This window comes from Natrix helvetica (genome assembly GCF_964273705.1).
Source record: "Natrix helvetica genome assembly, chromosome: 2".
NCBI lineage: Eukaryota > Metazoa > Chordata > Lepidosauria > Squamata > Natricidae > Natrix > Natrix helvetica.
The window spans coordinates 253,817,088-253,840,970 of record NC_138552.1 but is presented as its reverse complement, the minus strand read 5'-3'; the positions used below and the strand labels follow the sequence as shown (position 1 = coordinate 253,840,970).

At 38.7% G+C, this 23,883-nt stretch overlaps 1 protein-coding gene and 1 long non-coding RNA gene across 5 annotated transcripts in view; one reads left to right on the top strand and one right to left on the bottom strand.

Moving 5' to 3' along the window:
- BCL2L11 (BCL2 like 11) overlaps positions 1 to 14,473 on the top strand; it is a 39,093-nt gene extending 24,620 nt beyond the window's left edge. For all 4 annotated transcript variants that reach the window (XM_081940336.1, XM_081940338.1, XM_081940337.1 and 1 more), the window contains exons 3-4: positions 1,996 to 2,108; positions 11,845 to 14,473. In XM_081940336.1, the coding sequence (XP_081796462.1) occupies positions 1,996 to 2,108; positions 11,845 to 11,934 (203 nt within the window). In that variant the 3' untranslated portion in view covers positions 11,935 to 14,473. The remainder of the gene's footprint in view (positions 1 to 1,995; positions 2,109 to 11,844) is intronic.
- Positions 2,033 to 23,883, bottom strand: part of LOC309385673 — a 213,540-nt gene continuing 191,689 nt past the window's right edge. The window contains exons 5-6 of the long non-coding RNA XR_014174272.1: positions 6,281 to 6,357; positions 2,033 to 2,165 (exon numbers count right to left, since the gene is read on the bottom strand). This is a non-coding gene — a long non-coding RNA (uncharacterized lncRNA). The remainder of the gene's footprint in view (positions 2,166 to 6,280; positions 6,358 to 23,883) is intronic.

Sequence of the window (23,883 nt, the reverse complement as noted above, 5' to 3'; positions counted from 1 at the left end):
ACCTGAGCCTGCATGCTTAAAATAGATGTTTCCTTACACTCAACACATCTTAAAAAAAGAAAAAAGAATTGCCTCAAGTGGTACTTAGCACTATATTGCTTCCCTTTTTGTTTTGAATACATGTGTTCAGTGTATTTGTAAGTACAGATTCACAGATAATCCTTGACTTGCAACCTCAATTGGGACTGGAATTTCCATAAATTGTTGTAATCCTAACTCACCACATGACCAGACCTGATTTTACGACCACTTGACTACAGTTGAGAGTGGAATCATCACAGTCCTAAGTGTGAATCTATCTTAATTAATGGCAGGGGGCTTTTTTTTTGCTAGAAATAGTCAAAAAACTCAAATTGTGATCACATGACTGGGATGCTGCACCAGTTGTAAATGTAAGCTGGTTGCCAAGTGCTCAATCAGTATTTGATCATATTGCGATCCTATGCCTATGGGTGCAGTTAAGTTCAAATCTAGGTTGCAAGTGACTTTTTTGGAGGCTATCATTACTTCAAATAGTTGTTAAGAAACAAGTAACGACGGTCATAAGCTAAGGACTATATACCGCTTGAGCTGACACTGCTTGACATCTTCTAAAGTAAATTTACTTGAGAGCAGAAAGCAGCATGCTTCTTGACCTTTGAAAAGAGTGCATTTAAACATAATTTGGAAAACAGCTGTAAACCTGGTTCCAAACATCTCATATTTTGCTAATAATAGGCAGCTATAGCAAAACCTCGCTTGGTCGTTTATATGCAAGGAGTGAAGTTTAGTACATGCTAGTGTTTGGATTAATGTGATATGCAGCCCTTTAACAGCATCTCTGCAATGTTGGCTTATATGAGAAACTATTCCTCAGATTTTGCATGATTACAGAGCCTGGCATCAATATTTATTTCTATAGCTGCCTATTTCAAACAAGTGGCCATGGGCCGCGAACAATCATAAATTAAATCACAATCCCCTAATGTTTAATTCAGAGATAAAGTTAAAATGTGCTGTTTGGAAATTATCAGAGAAATTACAGATAGAAGTGCTACTGTTAATACTAACTCGTGAGAGAATTGGGATATAAATAAGCATGACATCAGAATGTAAAGTCCAAGTTGTAGATTCATTTCATCATTTGGGGGAGATAATCCTCTGGTATTTTTATTCTGTTTTAATTGTATGGGATTTTTTTGGGTGATTCTTTATGCAGGTAGTCCTCAACTTGCACTAGCTCATTTAGTGACCGTTGAAAGTTACAACAGCTCTGAAAAAAGTGACTTACGATCATTTTTCGCACTTATTGTTGTGGCATCCCCATGCTCACATGATCAAAATTCAAATGCTTAGCAACTGACACTCATTTATGATGATTGCAGTGTCCTGGGATCACGTGATGACCTTTTGCATAGTCAAGATTCACTTTAAAAACATGTTACTAATTTACCAATTGCAGGAATTCATTTAACAATTGTGGCACGAAAGGTCATAAAATGAGGCAAAATGTACTTAATTGTCTCATTTAGAAACAGAAATTTTAGGCTCAATTGTGGTCCTAAGTCGAGAACTATCTGTATACTATTTTAGTCTAAAATACTAGTATTTTAGAGTTTGATTTCCCAGGTAGCTGTGGGAGCACTCTTGAATTGTTTGCAAAAGAGTCTGATCCTAGCTGAGTGAAAAGTATGTTAAAATCCACAGACATAGCTTTACACAATTTACTGCTACTTTAGATGAAAAAAAATACAATATATTAGATTCAGTTGATAATAATTAATAAAAGAATAGAGTTAGATCATATACAGTAGCTTTAATATAAAATATAATTGCAGATACCATGATGACATTTTTAGCGTAATTATGTAGTTTTCTCTCTGTATTTTTATTAAAAGATTATTATAGCTTTAAGAGAAAGAAGTAGTAAAATCATTGAGTGCATGGGTACAGTGCGGAATGGATATGGAAAACCTTTTGGAAATATTAAAAAAAAAATGTGTTGTTTTGGTACAGCTTCCAGATGGCAGTCACGGCCAATACCTGAGGATATGCAGCCAGAAATATGGATTGCACAGGAATTACGGCGCATTGGAGATGAATTTAATGCTTCCTACTGTCCAAGAAGGGTAACTTTCAACATTTTTATTCTTCTAATTTTTTTTGCTTATTCCGGTGATGTAGCTCTACTTAAACAAAGGAAGGGGAAAGCAAATGTTATGTAAGTATTTCAACATTTCCTAAAATACTGGTTACTCAAATATATTTTATTTAAAACATGACATATTTGAATACTTTGCCTTTTTATATTGAAAGCACACTTAGTTATTTGTAGTGTCTTTGCAATTTAAGGAGCACACACATCTTATACAGTAGGCCTGTGCTCCAGACCTCATGCAAGCTCAGCACCCATCTTCTACCAATTAAAACACCCTTGTCCTTTTTCAGGCTTCAGTGGAGACAATGAAAAAAGACACTACTTTCAGGCTTATAGGGATGCCTGAAAAAGAAAATGGTCTGTGATTGACACAGACTCTGTGTCAATCACTGCGGTAAAGATTGATGGTTGGATAGTTGGTTGGATGGCTTCTACACAATCTGTATCAACTAATTTTAATTACATTGTGTAATATATTAATGATGTATATGCAAACCAGTAGTATATCTAATGGATATAACTTACTGAACTGTGAACTGGTGAACATTTTGAAACTGCTTACTGCACAATTGTTATATATTCCTGCCTACATAGTTTCTTTTAGAACAGTATAAGGATCTGCATTATTAGTATTTAATTTAACTTTCATCCTCCAGTATCCTTAGCTTGGCATTTACAAGTAGTCCTTGACTTATAATCATTTATTGACAATTTGAAAAAAGGTAACTTATGACCGGTTTTCACAATTATGATTGTTGCAGTGTTCCCCGTAATCATATGATCAAAATTTGGGGGCTTGAAACTGGCATGTTCAAATCTCACCAGGCTCAAGGTTGACTCAGCCTTCCATCCTTCTGAGGTGGGTAAAATGAAGACCCAAATTGTTGGGGGCAATATGCTGACTGTGTAAACCGCTTAGAGAGGGCTGTAAAGCATGTGAAGGGGTATATAAGTCTAAGTGCTATTGCTATAACTGCACTTGATTCACTTAACAACTGTGGCAAAAAAGATTGTAAAATGGGACAAAACTCACTTAATAGCTGTCTTGCTTAGCAGTGGAAATTGATTGTGATAGTAATCAAGGATTACTTGTCAAGGACTATTGTACTTAACTGTCATTTAATTCTAAGACCATACCAAGATTAGCTCAGCAACTGGAACTGACTTTTGTTCCTGCTGGGAATGGAAAGTTAAACCAAGTAGCAGTGGATCATGTAGAATTCAGTTCAGGCTACTGAACTAAGGTAAGAGAAAGTTATAGTTTAGAACCTAGGACCAAGCTTGGCTTCCTTAAACTCAACTTTGTTCAGTTTAAAAACTGAGGAACTGAGCAATTGTTCAGTCTGGAGACAATGAAAGCAGATTTAAAATAAATGTTTTTTTAAAAAGATAAATGGCATATCATCTTTTTGGATAAGGAGGTAGTGTTTTAGCTTTCTCCCTCTTCTTGGATTTTTGAAATGTTAAAACACAGACTCTCTTCAAAAAGCACTGAAAACCTGATTTTATTTGAAGCAGTTACAGAAATTTGCAGATTGGACCAAACTAATTTAGAGAGAGGATGTTGAATCTTTCCTAGCGCTGCTTTTTTAGGGGCCCCTAGATACTTTTCCATTGATGAGGGAAAACTTATAGGGATTTTTTTCTCTCTTTTAGATGGAAAGATTTCTAGGGAATCACAACTCTTTTTATTGTAATGATCAAATTCACAGCTTTTCCTAGGATTGAGTGTACATGGCTAATGGCCGTGATGGCCTTGTCATCAATCAATGCAACTAATTTCTATTTTAAACCATTGAAGTTGTCATCATGTCTTGAAGGAGTGAACCCCACAGTGTAATTCTGTTTTCTGTTATTTCTAATTCTATATTGTATGAGACAGTATGATGTTTTGTAAATCATTGGCATCTGTAGTGAAGGAGAAAAACAAGGAAATCTTTCTATTAAAAAAATCAAAGGATAATCAACTGTATTACACATAAGCATTTATAAAATATATTCACCATCTGATGAATGAAATAAATTCCTATGAGGGAAACTTGAAAGTGCATTCAGTTGGGACATAATTGTCCTGGGAGCTGATACAACAGAGTTGGAAGAGATCTTGGAGGTCTTAGTTATTTTAGATATAAATAGATATTTTAGATATAAAGTAGTTTAAATATTAATAGTAAAAGTAATGCCTTATATCTTGTTACCGTGTTCCCCCCAAAATACGAGAGGGTCTTATTTTCTTTGTACTTACAAAATATGGCCTTGGGCTTATTATAGGGGAGGGCTTATTGTTTTGGAGTTGCCGGGTGGCTGTTCCCTTGCGAACTGGCTCCTGAAGAGCCGGGCGCAGCCTCAGGGGCGAAGGAACCCTGAGGTGACCAAGCTCACGAGCAACCGCCCAGCAAACCCCCTCTCCAGCCAGGCAGAGCACCATTCACTGACTTAGAGGGTATCCCTAAGGCGCCAAGCCACATGGCGCTCTGCCCGCTCCCCAGCTCCCGCGGCTTGGCACATTAGGGATACCTTGGCACATTAGGGATACCATGCACATTAGTGCATGGAGCTCTGCCCGGCTGGAGAAGGGGGTTGCGGGAGCACCTGTTCTGCCCCCAGCAGGCATGCCTCCTAGCTTCAACATGTCCGGGCCCAGCTCTCCCTGCAGCAGCCGCCTCCGCTGCTGCGCTCCGAGCATAATGTCTGGAGTGGCAATTCTGGCCAATAAATTGATAAATGCCTTTCAGAGACAAAACAGAGGTAGCATCTTGACAATTGATGCATGCACTGCATGTCACTTTAAGGCTCCTTGCTGGTTCTTGGTGAGTTTTGTAAATGGAATAGCTTATGGATCATAATTTTGTAGTAATTAAGGGTTTGTAGGTAGTTCTAATTGTTTTAAAAATAATGACAAATAATATATCATAGTTCCATGCATTCTGCCACTATATGGAAAATTTGTATTGTATGTGGCAACTTTGGATAAATAGAAGCTCTGTGTTGCTTTTGGTCATACATAAGTAGATCCTTTTTTTGGGGTTCGATGTGTCCAATTACAAATAGTTGCAGCTTGAATCCTTCTGCTGAAATTTTGTGTATGCAATATATGTATGCCTTAAATGTACATATAAACTGTTCATTTCCCACTATACTTTAAATGCCTTTTCTATTACTATGGCATTCATCCTATCCTCTTGCTGTCCTTATATATGGTATGGGTCTTTGGCTTTTAGTTGACAGACCTAATACTCATATTGAGAAGTTCACGTATTGTTACACAAATTAAATTGTGATAGCAACATTGGAGAGATTCCTCTTTGGTTTTCCTATAGTGTCTGTATAGCATTCATAGGTTGACTATTCAAAGTGAATGCATGAGAAGGGGGAAGGAGTCATTTGCGTAGGAAAGGTGGTGGTGGGCTTGTGATGCTGAATCTTCGCCCTGAGGGGCCGCAGGCAGGGGGAAGGAGGTAAGAAAGGGTTAAGCTTCCCACTGCCATTTCTCTCCTTTGATTGCCCATGTCGTTTGCATCACTGGTTAAACTTGCCCCAGCCATGTACCATTTTTTTCCAGGCTGCTGTTTTCAGCCTGAGAAATATTTCCTCAATACTGTTTTGCTTCCCATTAGCTATTTGTTTTGGCTAAACTTTTTTGGCTGTTTAGTAAGTTTTATATTTAGCTCCTTCTGGTTTTTAACGCCTTTATTTTGGACTATGTAGCCTTCTTGTTCAGCTGGCAAAGCATCACACACCTGATTTGTCATACACGAAAATAACGTGCAGAAGGGTGTTCTGTAATGAAATGTTATGATGAGTCATTTAGGTTATATGTGAATTGGATTTTAGACAATTTTTAGTTTCCTCATTCATATCTGGAAACTTGAGTAGAATGTTCAGCTAGCTAAATGTTACAACTGATAACAATAGTAAATTCACAGGAGACTTCAAAAAGAGCAAGTGCCTGTCAAGGTCTGTTTTTGTTTCCTATGCACCTGCTTCCCTGGATTGAACTTGCAGATTGTTTTGATTTGGATATTTCTTCGTTCCACTGTTGTGCCGATGCAGACATTTGTATTACATCAAGCTTTTGGAAGTGACAAGTGTGCAGAAATTAACCCCTTAGGAAACCACTAAGTTGAGGAAACAAGTACATACTTCCTTGGAATCTCCAAAAGCATCAGTAAAGTTCATGTTGTGATGATCTTGGCAAAAGCAGCACTGTTCTTGAGATACTGCAATAATATAAGAAACATATAGTTAATGTCACTCAGTATTCTCCAAATATAGTTGTACAGTATGTCACACTTTCATGACAGACAAGTGTTTCTAAGACAGAAATTAGATTTCATTGACAGTTTCATTAGAATTTACACCTTGGTCTGTTGTTATTTCCTTGTACATCTTTCTTATAGGCCATTCCATGTAAAATGGTCTGGGGCTCCCAGGTCGACAATCACAGATTTTGATGAAATTTGGTGTGAATATGCACACATATCCCCAATGAACTTTGGATACGTTTTGCTGATGGAATACTTGCGGAGATATACTCATTTGTTTGACCCCGTACCGCAGCCTTCGACAGTATGACTCTGAGATTTCAGCAACATTGAGACGTAATATCTCTGGCAATATTTCATTGAAAGAAACAAAACCTGGTCATCTTGTACAACTTGTTTGCTCTATTTAAACTAAATAATAAAAACATTCTCATGAGTGATCTCCATCTAGATAATTTGGAGCAAAGTGAGATAATGAGAATGATTTAACAGAGTTTCCAGAAGGTCTTTTTTTGTAAAAGTGGGCTGAAAATACCCCGTTTTTGGCGTTTTTACAAAAATTGTCAACTTTACACTCAATTTTGTAAACTACCTTTTTTCGCGCTGCAGTCATTTTTGGCCAATTTTGTACAAGATGGCTAAGTTTTGTTTCTCTCAACAAAATATTGATGGAGATATTATGTCTCAAAGTTGCTGAAATCTCAGAGTGTCATACTGTAGAAGGCTGCGGCATGGGGTCAAACAAATATCTCCGCAAGTATTGCATCGGCAAACGTAACACTTATCCAATGTTCAGTGGGGATGTGGGTGCATGTTCACACCAAATTTCATCAAAATCCATGATGGTTGACCTGGGCACTTTCCTGAAAACAGACCACTTGACATGGAATGACCCTTAAATATAGCTGCTTATTTCACCTACATTGCATATTTTGGCCCCTTTTTTGGCTATTTACTTTCACTTCCTTAATCTCCAATCCATTAATCTCATAGTTTTGTAATTTAAAACAGTCCAAATATTTTAAAAGGTGTGGCTTAGCTGAGGCCTTCTACTTAGTTTGGACCAATGTTTGAAGCACACAGTAAGATGAATCGCTCTCTGCGTGCAAGTATTCAAACTTCAAGATTTACTTGCTGTTTTGAATGAAATTGCCCAGTAGCTTTAAAGTAGCATCTGGATTCTGGCCCCTGTTTTACTATGTTGTAGTCACATAACAAATGTTAACTGATATGCTTTGGTGAAAGGAAGACGTTTGTCTAGACTTTTTAAACATTTGAATTCAGTCTTTCTTTAAAACTGAGCAGTGTATTGTGGTAAATTAGCCAGTCTCTTTTAATAGAGTTGATGGTCATTTATTTGTAACAGACAAGAGATGATCTCCTTTTATCTTAAATCTTAAACTTTGGCTTCTAAGATAAATTTATCTCAGACCAGTTTCCTAGTTCTTGCACAGGCTAAATAGTTTTGATTCTGTTATTTATATATCAAACTTCTCCCCCACACATGTTTTCTTTTGTGGTTATTTAGGGAAAACATGACGTGCTTTACTATATTTTAATATTTTTAGAACACAGGCTATGGGCACACTAAGGTGGGACCCTTTTTATTAAACTGAAAAAAGCTTCTATATGCAAAACACTCTCCTAGGTTTGCTTTAACAAGCCTCTGGCAGACGGGAAAAAAATAAAATATAGAAAATAAATCTATTACACTGCAGTCATTTTTGACTTACCTTTGTTTTGTAAGTAGTTACAATTTCCACCACAGAAATAGTATCTTGTGTTTTGAAGATTCCATAGAGAGAGCATACCTTTCTTTGTGCATTTCATTATGCATCCCCTAAGCACACCCCAGAAAGGATTGTATTCTTCCCTCTCCTTTGAAAAGTTAGATCATACGAATGAGAAGTCTGTGCAAAGTGCCAGTGCATATGTGGAATGGAGCAAGGGGCATGTCTGCTTCTGCCCTTTCATAGAGACTGCCTGTCATTTCATGTCTATATTGGTTCTTGGGGGATTTTGTTGGAGTAGTATGCTTTTTGTATACTTCATGAATTGATGTTTGTGTCAGGTTCTGGAGACATTGCCATCTTTTGTGGTTTCCCATCTGCTTAACCATAATTAGCAATGGGGGAAAAATATAACCCCTGGAACCTATGCATTCTCTCTGTTATGATTGATACTGCTGTTAAGTTTGTCTTGAAAGACAATACAGTAATTTCTTTAAACAACAACCTAATATAAGCCTTATTCTTTTGAAAGTAAATTTGTGAAAGGCTAATTTTGGAAGAATTCTGTACTTCCAAGATAAAAATCACAAGTTGTTGTTAGAATGCCCTTAGAGGAATTGCAGGCATGAATTGATTTGCTCTCATCTTATTATGTAGGGATGGAAGTGCCATAGCCTTGCCAGAATCCCATAATGTCAGGTGGATCAATCAAGAATTTGCTGCTGCTGCTGTCCTTCCCTTGCTTTGTTTTTAGAAATATCAGAAATGTTTTATCTTTGTTTGGTTTGAAAACTGAAGGAAGATGTAAACAGTTCAGATTTTAGGTAAGCTACACTATATGACTTTTTCCAGCTAAAGCAAAGATAACTGCAGTGGTGCAAGAATTTGGTGGGTTAGGACAAAGAAATGACTATAGGCAGCAAACCAATCTCTTCTTAACCTTAATCTGAGTTAAGGGTAGTTATAATTACTTTCCATGAATTTAATAACTTCCCAATTTTGTAATAGCATTTAGGAGAACTCTTAAATTGTGCATCTCTTACTATAAAATAATTTACCTTCTTGCTAGACTTAAGATCTTTGAAACAGATTTATGACTACATTTGACTTAATCGGTTTTACTACAGGAAAGCTTATACTTTACCACAATAAATCTAGTAATCTAAAGTAGCCCAAGATATTATATATACTGTAGCTGGTCTTCTGAGACTTTTTAGTGTTTGTTTGATGCAAATAAATGAAAATCTCTAATTTATATGCTAATTGTATTTAATTAGTTTAAAACAACCTTTTCTAAACAAATGGCTGAAAGGGAAATAATTTATTTGATTGTCCCCTGGATTATCTGCCTTATTTCTTCTCATCAAATGTGACTTGTGGAAGTTGAAGTCAGGCAGCACACAAATGTGTATGTCTTCTTTTTCTTACATGACTGACTGCATCTTTTCAAGTGTATCTGCATGTATTTATACTCAAAAAGCAGTGGGTGTTTATACAGGTGGAGTCACTTGAGAATAATTTGGAGGTTCACTAGTTCATTAGCTCTGGCACAGACTGCCAATAGCTTTATTTAGGTTCTTGGCATACATTGCACCAAATCACTGGTTTCTCAGATAAATTATAGCTACCAGATTTCATCCTTTGGGAATCTCTGTAACATTTTCAAGAGTCAACAATTTAGACAATGACACAATTATGCTCTGAGAATACCATCCTGGTTTTGGCATCTCCTGTTTTTTCCCCTTTCTGTGTGCTCTACCAGATCTCATAAATTATATACCATTGGTTTCTGGTAACAAACCTCACATTAAGCAACACAGAACAAGATTAAATATAGTGACAGTTACTCCAAACACAATGTTAAAGATACAATTCATTCACAAGACTTCCTTCTGCCTTTATATTTCTTAGAGAACTGGAATCTGAAAACTATGGATTTTGGAGTCTCTCTTCACCTAGAAGGTGAAATGTCAAAAAAATGCCATTCATGAGGAAAATTAAGCTGTCTATAGAATTTTTTTTTGAAGCTGTTAATTTCTCATCTCACAGGAGTTTTAGAGCATGTTAGATGGGTTGAGTTCTATATACCGTGATAGGGAGAATACATTTGAATGAATAAATTACAGTGAATGTGCAAGCATGATTGAGGCAGACAATGAGGACATCAATCAGTGACAGAAAATGGACATAGGAAAAAGAATTAGCTAGAAATATAAAATGCTATGAGTTAATCATTTTTTCCATGGTTTGCTGAATGTCCCCAAGTAATTTTGCATCACATTAACAAAGCAGTAGCAATAGCACTTAGACTTATATACCATCCCCGTAGTCTATGGAAATTCTCAGGCATCCATGCTCATGGTTGTCCCAATGGTACTTCTTCAAGAGGCAAGTGGACTTGTCTTGGATGAGAAGCGAAACACCTTCAAAGAAAAACCAGAAAGTCCTGTTGCCTCTTGGAAAAAGCACCTTTGGGACAACCACCCCATAGTGTTTTACAGTACTCTCTGGGCGGTTTACAATGCCAGCATATTGCCCCATCCTCGGAAGGATGTAAGGCTGAAATAACCTCGAGCCCCATTAGAATTGAACTCCAGAGTGTGGGCAGAGTTTGCCTGCAATACTGCATTCTAAGCACTGCGCCACTTGGACTCTTATTTCATATGGGCCTTAAATAAAAAATTATAAAAATACATGTCTCAGAAAGGATGACTTTGGGTTGAGGTATAGTAATGTTGTTTACACTCCATCTTTCTATAAGGCCAAAAGGAAATATATTCAGTTGAATATGAGATACACACAATCTAGTCTAAGGATTAATAATTTCTTCCAACATATACTCTATATAGTACCATTAATTATTGTGGAGTTGTTTTTACAGCATTTAACCAATGAGCGTTAGAACAGTTACTATTATTTATTTTTTTCATCCCAGTAAATAGAGATATAGAAAGAATATGACTGTCTTTTTACTTGAAGAAACTCATTCATAAATAGCAACCATGCTATATTTGATTTGCAGCCAATAAACAATGATACTCTCCCTCTGTCTTAACACCAGCTCAGTCAGGCTGTTTGCCTATTCAGTCCCTTTCTGGCTTACAGGGGCTCTAGAGGGGCTTAAGCAGACTGGATCCTTCTAGAAGCCAGATCCTGCCATTATGTTCTCATCTCTTTCCTTGAAAATGTTGATTTACACAAATTTACACTGTGCTATCAGCTAGCAATTATATGGTTAAATTAAAAAAATGGAGGATTGCCTGTTAAGAAAAAGAAAAATTGAAGCATAAAAAAGAACATTTTCTTGTTTACATCATTTATTAAACACAAATGATAGAAGTATCCATGTATTTATGAACAGAAGTTTAGTGTGCATGCAAACACCTACTGATCTAGTAATCTGACTAAAGCTTTGTCATTATATACATATTTGTTTCCTTTGAGATGTAAAGATACAACTATAATCCATATGATTGCAATAGAAAAACCTCAAAAACCAATAGGAGATCCTGCTTTGTTACAATCTTAGTTTCACCCTAATAGTTGTCTTATTGGTCAGTTTGACACTATTTTCATTTGTGCTTTGCTAAATCTACCCAAAGAACTTCATGTGTTGGTACTGCAATTCCTAAGTTGGCCTATACATTTGATAATCTTTACTGCCTCATATGAAAGGTCCTTGTTTTAAAATAACTTAATTTTTTTCTTTCAGGGTTTATTGGATTACCAGGGAGTAAATCATCAGATCATAATTTTGCGCCTTTTGCATTACATCGTCCGCTTCATATGGAGAATGCAGTGACTAGTGCTTCAAGAGGCCATGACGATTGTTTACTTGGTTCTAGCAACAAAGCCCACGAACAATCTCTCTGGGTGCAGCCAATAGCCATTCCTGACTTTGGGACATCCAGCAAATTAAAGGAGCAAGAGGACTCCATATTAGAGAATTAACAAATTGTGATGGACTTTTGGAAATGGGTCAACATTTTTAGAAACAAGATTTCATATGACAGTAGAGGTGACACCATTTTTTGTTGATGAAACTTTTTTTAAAAAAACTGCTATATAAAGCTTTTAAGAAAAGTAATTGAATCATGTGTTCACATTAGGAAATATGTAGGCTGCTCCTCTACCTTACAACGGAATTGACTGAGCCAGCTACTTTTGTAAAGCTGCCTTAGTTTTTATATTAAAGACATATTGTACAGCTTTTTAAAGAACAAATCTTCCCAAGTAGTGAGAGGCCAGACTCTGGTATTAGGTCCTCCATTCATTCCAGATGACTTCCACGCAGAAGAGCTCATGATCATTAAATGAAGTTGGTGGAGACAAGATGGAAAGATTGGAATTGATACTTCCGGTTATTCCTCCCCAAATTTCTGCCATAAAAATCAGCTGCCTTTGTGCGTCTACACCAGAAGGAATTTTCACAGAACATGTACCCGTCTGCTGTGCAAGTCCCAGATTGGATCTTTCTTTGTGTAGAGCTTCTGCCTCTTGCAGTCCAGAGAAAGAAATATTGAAGTTGCTTTGAAAGTTGAAATTAAACTGTGAAAGTTTAAATGGTCCAAATAATGACACCAGGTTGCCTTTTATAATTTTCTTCCTATGTTATTTGTATATATACTATAGCATAAACTGATGTGGGGAGGGAGGGGGGGGCAATGTAGCAATAAGTTTTTGCATGTGGGTGAAAGCAGTTCCTACACCTGTGCAATATTGCCCCAAGTTGTTAGAACAGGGTCCTACTGCATGATTTCTGGCACTGTTTTGATCCTCATTATGGTATTTTACTGTTGTTTAAATCCAGTTTGTCTGTAGTTTTTTTTTTAAACAAGCACTCTGGATTTAGTTATTGCTGCATTTATTCTTAAAATAAATTATCTGGAGGGATGAGTTAGTAACCATAATGTGGAATGTACAAGGACTACTGACTCAGTGCGTGGATTTGGGGTTGATAGCAGCACAGTATTCAAATTGATTCTGAGGGTAAAAATTTCAAAAGAGATGGAAACAATTTTTTTTCTTTTAAGTTTTAACAGGAGAATTTCTGAAACCTTCTCCCCACCCTCCACCCCCAAGTGCAGCCTCCATAGCCTCATGTGAGAAAGTAGCTGCATTTACCTACTATGTTGGTGAGGACTACTTACAGTTTACTTAGAAGAAGAAAAAATCTTGAACTGAGGGTAATTAATTCCAAAAAGCTGAATTGTGCAACCTAAATAATCAAAGCGAATTGTTTCTCTGAGCCAGAGATAGTAGTAAAGATAGTGATTCCCTAACTGTAGACTGAAGCTTGTCGTATGCCATGGGAGAGACTGGGTGTCTGCAAAAAGAGAAACTTGCCATATTTGATGTCGCTTTGTCCCCTTTGTGTGCCTAGAGATGGAAACAAATATCCTTCTCAGGATAAGGGTTCTCGCATAAAGTTCCTGGTTTGGGTTCTCTTGCATTTGCCAGTTACAGAAGCCTTCATGAATATAGGAAGCTGCCTCATTTTGAATCAGAGTACTGGTCTGTTTAGGTTAGTGGTTGTTGGCAGGGTCTTTGCCAGCCTTCTCAAGAGATGTACAACACACACGCACACAGTGTATGCTGGACTGATTTACCATTCTGTCTCAAAGCCTGAGCATGATGGCAGCAGGTCCAGTTCTCTATGGCATTTTCTCTAGTTGAAAGGAAGATACCTCTTTGTTACTTTAGGCACTGATTGGAAACCTAAGTATTTATGAACTGGACCCAGTAAAGACAACACACTGGGTGCTCCAGAGAGCAACCCTTGAAATAATGTAAAAGTTTAAACAGACCATTAAAGGGCTTAATGAAAATCTTTAGCTTTGCTTGCCTTTAATGTTTACGGGAGAGATGATCAAACAATTCTAGTTTTTTTTTTTAATTGGAGGGAAGTCAGTTGCTTCCAAAAGGATTAAAATTTTGCTTTAAAACAAAGAAAAAGTTCATAATATTGAACATAAAATTAGTAAATTATGACATGCACATTAAGCTTAATCTTGAATGAAAATGAATCAAAATATAGCAAGTAAATTTCTAATGTGACAATGGTGGCTAGCAGACGTGCATGCTGACTTGTTTTAAAAAGGCTTTTGCTTCTGAGAAATATTTTGTCACTCATCGTAGTTTATTAAATATAAAATGTTTAAAATGTTGTGGGTTATAGAGTAAAATGTAAAATAATAGATATAGCTTGGGAAAACTCAAAACTGAAAGCAACAGTGATTTCATAAGAATTAAATGAGCAGTAAAGTTGTGCTGCACCACATTATGGTCAGGTAGTTCATATGTCATTTTTAATTGGCCATGTGAGGCAACTGAAAGTGAGTATAACACAGGGGTGTCCAAACTTGGGAACTTTAAGACTTGTGGACTTCAACTCCCAGAATTCCCCAGCCAGCATGGCTGGCTGGGGAATTCTGGGAGTTGAAGTCCACAAGTCTTAAAGTTCCCAAGTTTGGACACCCCTGGTATAACAGAATCTGTCCCTTTTTCTCTTTGCCATATAATTTTATCTGGTCCTTGATTAGCTATATCGACTGGTACAGACTATAAACATGATTCCAAGTACTGTGCCACTTCTGGTTTCACCAGCACCACTAAAAATGTGTAACTAACCTTCAAAAAGTTGCAGGCTTTGACTTCTCTTGAAGCCATCTAAAGTGCATTTGTAGAATCTGGACTATGATTCTCTGTATTATCAACACCACTTCTGTGTGATTTCTCTATTGTTCCATAAATGTTCAATTCTTGTGCCTGTCCGTAATATGTGGAATGTTAGTCCACCTAGTGGAGATTCACCTATTCCCTGTATGTATTATTTTTTTAACCCATTGTTTCAGAGATCTAGTGAATTATAAAACACACACCAAGAACTCCCAACAAGCAAAATGTTTCACATGCTGGTGAAAGTTGTCCACAGAACTGCCTGATAGTGGAGACATAAGGACCGAAAGCAGTGAAAGTGCTAACCATCTTTTGGAAATGAGGATGTTAAGAGTGTATTATTACCCATCTCAACAAGCAAATGTCTTCCCAAAATGACAGGGTTGATTAGCTGGTGCTGTGTGCATTGCTCTCATTTTTAAGAACAATCTCAACAACTTCATGCAATCTTCTTTAGTCCCATCTTTTATAGGGCTGTGCAGCACTTCAGATTCAATTTCAAAAAATGCTTGAGAATGCACAGGGGAGAGGAACATTGCCCTTGACTGCAACTCCTTAAAGCATCCGTCGCCTGTATCATGTGACAGGTGTGAGATTTATTGAAAAAGATGCAGATGCCTTCAGGAGGGCTAAGGTGCATTCTCCCGTGCATTCTGTAGCACATTTTTAGGAAGAAAGCCATGTTAGTCTATGGTAACGAAAACTCGGAAGAGCTCTAAGTAGAAACTTCTGAATATCACATGTTATTAAAAGACATTGACTTTCGTGAGCTGCAGTTACTTAATCTGATGCATCAGTGACTAGATTGATACAGGATTTAAATTAGAGTGAGGTGATGAGAAAAGAGGGAAAAAACAGGTTATGCTGAAACTGTTTTATCTCATAGGTAACCTGTGCATCTGATGAAGTGACCTGCAACTCAGAAGAGCTTATGACTTTTAATATAATGTGTTAGCCAAAAAAAGGTGCTATTGGAGACCTTCTAATTTTTTGAAGCACCATTTGGAATTGTATTTGAAGCACTGCTGACATCCAGCTATAGATTTAGCCAGGGAAGCACACATGGTGTTGCTTTACATGCTTTGCTTTTGCTGAATCAAGCGTTTCTTTGGTAACTCTACAGGAGGGAGATTCCTTGTTTGATAATGTCGGTCCATAACTTTCCTAATTTGATTTGTTATTTTAATTTCAAAATAGAAATGACAATGCTGTTAATAGGAATTTGATCTGTATATTTGCATGTTGCTTGCAAAATCTGCTTTATTGGAAGAGGAAAGGAAATGGATTTAACAGCTAGCATTATGCTGCTCAGATTGATACTGTGCAAAATGCCAGAAATTCTTTCTGTTCCAACTACAGTGATGCTGATATACAACATTAGACACCTACTTTTTGATTAAGAGTTTGCTATTATTCAGTGTGTCATAAGATCCTGTATTTGAATTTGACCATATTTTAAATGGAAATAATTACCACAAGTATCTTTTAGCACAAACTGGCTTATGTTGGTTGCCAACATGGACCCCGGATAATGTGCCTAGACTTCATCTTTCTTTACTCACCAAAGCATGAATGAAACTTTGCTCCTGCTTCTGTTCCTGGAGCACTCCAGTGTTAAATTTAAATCCTTCTGTAGACTTCAACCATGGTTGGGATCTTGGGAGTTCCATGCATGCAGCTTATGTTGGAAGAATCCTTTGTTCCTTACATGGATTGGAGCAAATGCTGCTCCTTAGGATACCCTAATTTGAGCAGTGGCTTTCTCTTAGGGATGGGTATGTGGAAATAAGGAGCTGCTATACAAAGGGGGGGGGCTTTGAAAAGCCCAGTGCATGAGCAGTGGTGTCTGTGCTGCCTTTTTGCATCCCTTGTCCTCCCCTCTCCCCCAATTTCTTTAAAGGCTTGGCTGGCCCAGTGCCTTGAGATGTGTACACATCCATATGTGTTAACTGATAGCATGGACGCGCAATGAGCTTGCTGCCATGGCTTTAGGCGAGCATTATAAGCCGAATACATATTTTAAAAATTCTGTGAATTATAACATAAACAGTAAATGACACGATATTGGCACTGTGTGGCCCAAACCCAAGCTTTCTTTTTTCCGCAGACATTTATCTATATAGATACCTATATCTAAAAACTAAATCAAATAATACCCATTTGGTTTTCCAGTTCACTGCAGGTTTTGTGCCTTGACAGCCCCACTGTGAACTTAGTAAGACTTGTGGGTTTTTAAAATCTTGATGTAATTTAACATATATAACCTTTTTGTCTATTAGAGGATTTAAAAAATAAAATTCCCTTTTAAATAGTCCTGCCAAAACATTTTTATGAAGAACTTCCTTTGGTTGTGGAGAAACCAGATATAAATTTCTTCCCAGAGAATTACTGAGACTTTCAATGCTTTTATTTTCTTTCAATGATTGTAAATATTTGAATATTTATTAGATTAGAGCAGTTCTTCTCATCTGAGCCAAATGTTACCTGTGTGCAATGTTTCCTCTTTTCTTACTATTTCATGTAAGATTTTTTTTGTATAGCAGCAGAAATTTCTCTAAACTTCTTTTTGTAAAATTGAACTTGTTAAATACTGTAGGTTCCCTTTTCTTTGTAATTAATGCACTCTACTGTTTCATAATGCTGTAACTTGTAGAAATGTTGTATATTTATTTTCTGCTTATTTAAGTTCTTGTAAAGTCTTTTTTTTTTCTTTAAATTTTACTTAGCATATATGAAAATAGTGATTGATCAGTTTAGAGCACTGTCTACTAGTTTGAGATACTTGGCGCTATTTTAGATATTAACCCCCTTATTTTCTCTCATTGCTCTTGCTTCCTTCTCTGTCTTGTTACAGCGTTCAAGTATAAAGTGCAAGCAGAGAGTACAATTCCATTGTGTCATTAGGAAAGCCCCATACTCAAGCGTTGAAACATTTGTATACGTTCTTGTGGGGACTGATGGTGGTTTTCAAAGAATTTTTACTAAAGCAACAAGCAGTGAATTAGTCTTCAAAAATGATAGACATAATCCAAGGACTTGCATGGGCACGTTGTGTTCAGTCAGAATTCAGAAGACCCTAGCAACTCACCACAAAAATCAATGTTTCTGGAAAATTCATGAAATACCAGATGACAACCTTGTTGGTGCTTCCTGTTTCTTTCTTGAATTGTGCTAATATTAAGGGCTGTTAATACTGCATCCCTTGACCTCAGTTTATGTAGCACAGGATATGGCTGTTACCTCATGATCAAGAAGTACCTACAATTTATTCAAGAACTATTAAATTTTTAGTAGAGTGAAATTTTGCACCACTAGTTATTGTATGACAGACCTCGTCATCAGGTACAAACATCAACGTAGCACTGATCTTGTACTGATTAATCACTAATTTGTTTCATAGAACCCAGCATATGTAGCATTTTTATTGCAGTTTCCCTGGCTTGTGTTTTGCACTGATGAAAATTTGACAGGGTAATTGCCACTTTACTTGTGCAATACTGCTGTAAATAACTGCAGATCTTTTTTTAAGATGCAATCCTTTATGTTCTTAATAATGAATTTTATATGAATAAAACTTTTCAACTACTATTGTGTACTTTTTAAATTTATTTCTACATCGATTTGCTTATATGTATAGTTGCACTACATAAATCTCCATGCAGTTTGATGTCAACATCTCAAAACCATACCTGTAAAATACCATATTTTTCAGACTATAAGACGTACAGAGAGTATAAGACGCACCATGATTTTGAAGAGGTAAATTAAAAGAAATTTTTTTAGCCCTCCCCGGTCTCCAGGAGCACTCTGCAGGCCTCCCAACCCTCTGAATGCGTGAAAAATAGGGCATGCAGAGATTTTAGGAGGCCTGCAAAGTGCTCCTGGGGGCCCGGGAGGGCAAAAACTTGATGTGGGGGGTGCTTGGGAGGTGAAAAAAATGGGGTGTGCAGAGGGTTTGGGAAACCTGTAGAGTGTTCCTGGGGGCTGGGAAGGGCAAAACACCCCCATGTTTGTGAAAAACTGTGCCGCTTTCACTTTTTTTTTGCCCTCCCTAGCCCCCAGGAACATTCTACAGGTCTCCCAAACCCTCTGCACACCCTGTTTTTTTGCGTAAAATGAACCAGTTTTCATTTGTTTGTGCCCTCTGCATATCCATTTTGCCAAAAATGGGATGTGCAGGACGGGGTTTTGGAAGGATAAAAATGGTTGTATTCGATGTATACACACCCAGATTTTCACCCTCTTTTTTTGGGGGGGGGGGTGCATCTTATACTCCGAAAAATGTGGTAATCCATGAGGCAGAAAAATGAACAGGGGAGTTAAAACAAGAGTCTCAATCTGAGAAAAGGATTATGTTTTTTAAAAGTAAAGATAGGAAAAAGTGAATTAAAAACATAAGAGTGTACTATATTTGCATGGTACCAGATCTCTTTGAGGGAAGATTTTCTAAAATCCAAAAGTTTCTTCCTTTTGGGCAAATGGGTAACAAACAGGTTAGTACAAATTAATTAAGTGATTCTTTTTTACAAAAGGAATACTTCAGCAAACCGCTACAGGGAATATTGTTTTATATCTCACCTTCAGAAGCTTACATTTCTCCTTGTTTTCTCAACATTTTAACCTCAATGACTAAATGTAATATGTATATTTAGAATGTTTTTGATTAGTAGGTAACAAGTAGTAGGGATTGCTACTATGAGCTACCCCGAGGGAGATGTGCACCACACCGCCAAATTTGGAAACAAAATAATCAACAAGGAAACCATTTTGGAAGATCAACAAACTGCTTCTAATAGCTTTAATATGACTCACATGTTGACTATTTGTTATTTTTTTAGTTTAATATATATTCTTAAACTCTCCTTTCTAATACAAAAGGTTGAATCTGTTGGGTAATTCGTTGCTCCTTCATTTTTGGAATTGGGTCCTGAGGTAGGAATTACCTTATCCCTGCTGCCATTTAAGAAGGACCTTTTAAGATGGTTCTCCTTTGCCATACTTTTGGATCTTAATTTTTACAGTAATTTTGTTACTATATTTTGCAGTCTGGGTTCATTTTTTCATAGTAGTAGTAGTAGTATGCTTTTAAACATTTTTATTGATAAGTCATGCAGAGTTGTGGCATGGGGTGAATAGAAATAGCATAACATGAATTATTAAAAGATATACGGGGAGGGTAAAAATAATTTATGCAATTTTTTTGTTAGCAGAAGATTCTTGAGCTATGTCTTCAAAGTACTTAAAAGTTCTAATGCAATTCTAAACAGATTTCAAAATTAAAAGAAATAGTTACATCCATAATAAATGTAAGAGAGGGACCATTGGCGTCACTATAGAGCGCCATACTTTCTGCTATATGGAAAAATGAACTCTGATTCAGTGAGCATGCTGTTGTATTGGCACTGTAAGAGTAGAAGGCAAAACATACCTAATTACAGAGCAGTGCAATTCTTTCCATTTGGATTGCTTCCTGTACAACACACTTCTTTGAAGAACTTTCTGGACTAACTTCTTGTTTCAGACACTCAAAATAGTTTCTAGACCAAAGTAGAAAGTCACTATTTTTCACATGCCTTTTGATAAGTAAGATCAAACTATGATTCAGAAATGGGCCAGAGTATGCTAATACATCACTTTTCTACTCTTACTGAATCTGTGGAATGATGGCAACTACTTGGAATTCTCCAAGATATTAGGAAAAGAGATGCTGGAAGAATCAATTCATATAAATTGTAAATCTCGAGCCAAATATTTTGTGGATAAAATCTTATTTGCTCTTGGTTAGAAATTGATTGATAAAATATAGTGAGATGACAGGGATCCTATCTTACGTTATAGAGATTTTTAAAGCCTGTAGATGTCAGGGAAATTATCAGAGTTCCCTCCATTATTTGCATTGGATCTCTACCTGATCTAGCTGGGGAAAGTGGCCAAGAAGACTGTAATCAATGTTGCTTTGTGGGAATTGGAGACTCCAGCATCAGTGATCAAACCTGCTGATTTCCCTGATTCTCAACAAATCAAGCCCGAATCCAATGGAAATGAGAAAATATTGTATCTTCAATCTTTCCCACTTGCAGAAGGTTAGTGGGAACATACTGTATGTATAGTTATAGAGAGCTTTGGAGAAGCAGATTATCGGGAGCTGGAAGTCTGGATTCTCATTGTTAAGTCTTTACCTACACATCAAGGAACCAAAATTCAGAGATGTAAGTTTTAATACCAAGAATTAGTAGTGTTTTGAGATGAGTTAGGAACCCTCCAACCCTCATTTAGTAATTCATTAAAACAAGGTCTCTTTGAAGCTTTGAAATTTCTTTCCCAGATTGTTTGCATGACAAACCAAGAGAATGCTATTAGATAAATCTGCAATAGGACCCACAATTTGCTGAATGCCCTTACTTCTTTCTTGGCTTCAAACTCTTACAAATGACCATCGGTGAGACTTGTATTAAGGAAAGACAACTATTCTTGTCCTAGATATTTGATGCTTTTCATCACAGTATTCGGGACTGCCTACAAAGATTGGGAGTTGGTGGCACTGTTATAATGATTCTGCTACAATCTAAGTGTCTAGAGCAGTGATGGCGACGAGGAGCCATTTGTCACGCGAGGTGCTGCCCTGTCAGCTGGCCAGCGTGCATGCGCGCTGGCCAGCTGAGTTCACCTTTTTAAAGCCATTTTTCGCCCTCCCCAGGCTCCAGAGGCTTTATAGGAGCCTAGGGAGGGTGAAAAGACCCCCCCGCCCCCCCGGAGACCCTCCGGAGGCTTCATGAGCTTCCGTGAAGCCTCCGGAGCGTAAAAAACTAGCCCTACGGGCAAACCGGAAGTTCAGGAATGGACTTCTGGTTTGCTCGGAGGGTCATTTTGAGTGCTCCGAAGGCTTCAGCGACTGTCCGGAGGCTTCACTGCCGGTTTGCTCGGAGGGTCATTTTAAGCGTTCCGAAGGCTTCAGGGAAGCCTCCGGGTGGTCCCTAAAGCCTTCGGAGCGCTCAAAACGACCCTCTGAGCAAACCGGAAGGTTGTTTTGAGCGCTCCGAAAGCGTCGGGAAGCCTCTGGACGGTCCCTGAAGCCTTTATAGTGCTCAAAATAACCCTCCGAGCAAACAGGAAGTCACTTCCAGTTTGCTCGGAGGGTCGTTTTGACTGCTCCGAAGGCTTCAGGGAAGCCTCCTGAAGGCCCCTGAAACCTCCGGAGGGCATCCGGGGGAGGCTGTTTTCATCCTCCCCAGGCTCCTATAAAGCCTCTGGAGCCTGGGGAGGGCGAAAAAAGCATGTAAAAATGGGGGGGAGCGCCTGTAGTGCGCGCATGTGCACTGGGGGGTGTCGCACATTGCATTATGGGTGCAGCACACCCGCACACGGCCCCCCTGCGCTCCCCTCACTTATGGCACACGAGCCAAAAAAAGTTTGCCATCGCTGGGCTAGAGGAACTATCCTTAGACACAGGTCTATTATGGGATGCTACAGAGTTTGGTCTTCTCTATCACATCTAAATTTGCATGGAGAGGAAATCCATTTGTTTGGGATGAGACATCAATATACTGTTGTATAGCTCTACTTCAGATCAGATAGGTGATGCAATAAAAGTTCTAACCTGGTCTGTAAGATGAATGAGAAGAAACAGATTCAGATTCAAGCTGAACAATGAAGAATGACCCTAATGTTAACTCGGAAGATTCCAAGACTACTATTTTCTAATCTGAAAGAAATTGTGGTTCCAAGGTTTACAATCTAGGAATTCTCTGAGACTCAGTTCTTCTCCATAGTGAGGGGGAGGAGTATCCAGGATGGATTTGACCTTGTCCTCTCGTTGATTGGACTGAGTCAGATAGCTCTTTGGGTCATGCCCTGATCACCAGGTTGCACCCAGTTATCGATTCAGTCCCCAACTGGACAGTTAGACCATCCTGGAACTCCTGAAAAAAAAAAGGGGGGGGGAGACCAAGAAAGATTCAAAGGGATTCTCCTGCTGGCGCAAGTCAGAAGCGCTCTCCACTAGAGCTCAGGAACGGCGCACTGCCCAGGTCACTGAGCGAGTCCAGGGACACTCAGTGAGGACCAGTGACCGGGCAAGCCGAAAAGTGAGGGCACGAGCCTTATGGAAGGCGAGCCTTGCCCAGAAGGCTCTGCCGGAGCGCTCCGTCGCTCCCCTCAGGGGTCGAGCGGCAAACCGTGACTTTTTAAAATGTCATGGAGCGCCCGCGCCACTTCCACGTGGCCCGGCAGGGAAGAGGCCATGAGCAAAGTCGTCCAGCACAGAGGAGGCAGGAGAGAGGAATCCCGGCTGCAAGGGCGTGCGGCAGCTCCTTGGACGCAATTTCAAAGGTAGCACCCTTTCTTCTTTGGTGCGAAGCGCCATTTTGAAGCCAGAGGGACCATGTGATAAAAGATGGCGGCCCCCAGTACACCCGAGGAGGCCAGCAGGATCCTGGCCCTCCCAACAATCTCCAGCAGCCCTTCCGGAGGGAGAGAGAAGCAATCCAGGTCAGTGACCATCCCTGAGGCGGCCCAGGAGGGGGGGGGTCCAAGGCAAAAGCCAAGAAGAGGCACATTCCCCCCAGGATGGAATTAGAGGCTGAAGGTGGCCCCAAGCCCTCCAAGCCCACTTCTAAATTTGAAAAGCAGAGGCATAGGGCTTTGGAGCAACTCTGCAAGAAAGCGGGCAGCCAAGACACCAGCTCGAGGCTGGGAACAGAGGGGAGGGCCCCAGAGATTTCCTCACCCAGCAAGGCCACAGAGGGAGACCCAGCCTTACAAGGAAGGATCCCCATTGACACCTCGAGCCTCTGGGGTTCTGCACAAGGGTGGCAATCACCCCCACATGCAGCATCATTGGGGCAACTTCCGCCCACGGGGCCTTTGCCACAAGCCACTTCTTCTGTACCGGTGGGCATGGGTGCCAACTAGCTACCCTTCATAGAGGTACCCAACTTCCAGACCATGATGATGCAGGCCTTCCAGCAGTGCATGGCAGAGGCCTTTCAACAACCACAGAGACAATCACAGGGGCAACCTTGCCTATGGTACCAGAAGGGCTGGAGACCCAGGGGGAGGACCCTCCAAGTTCCCT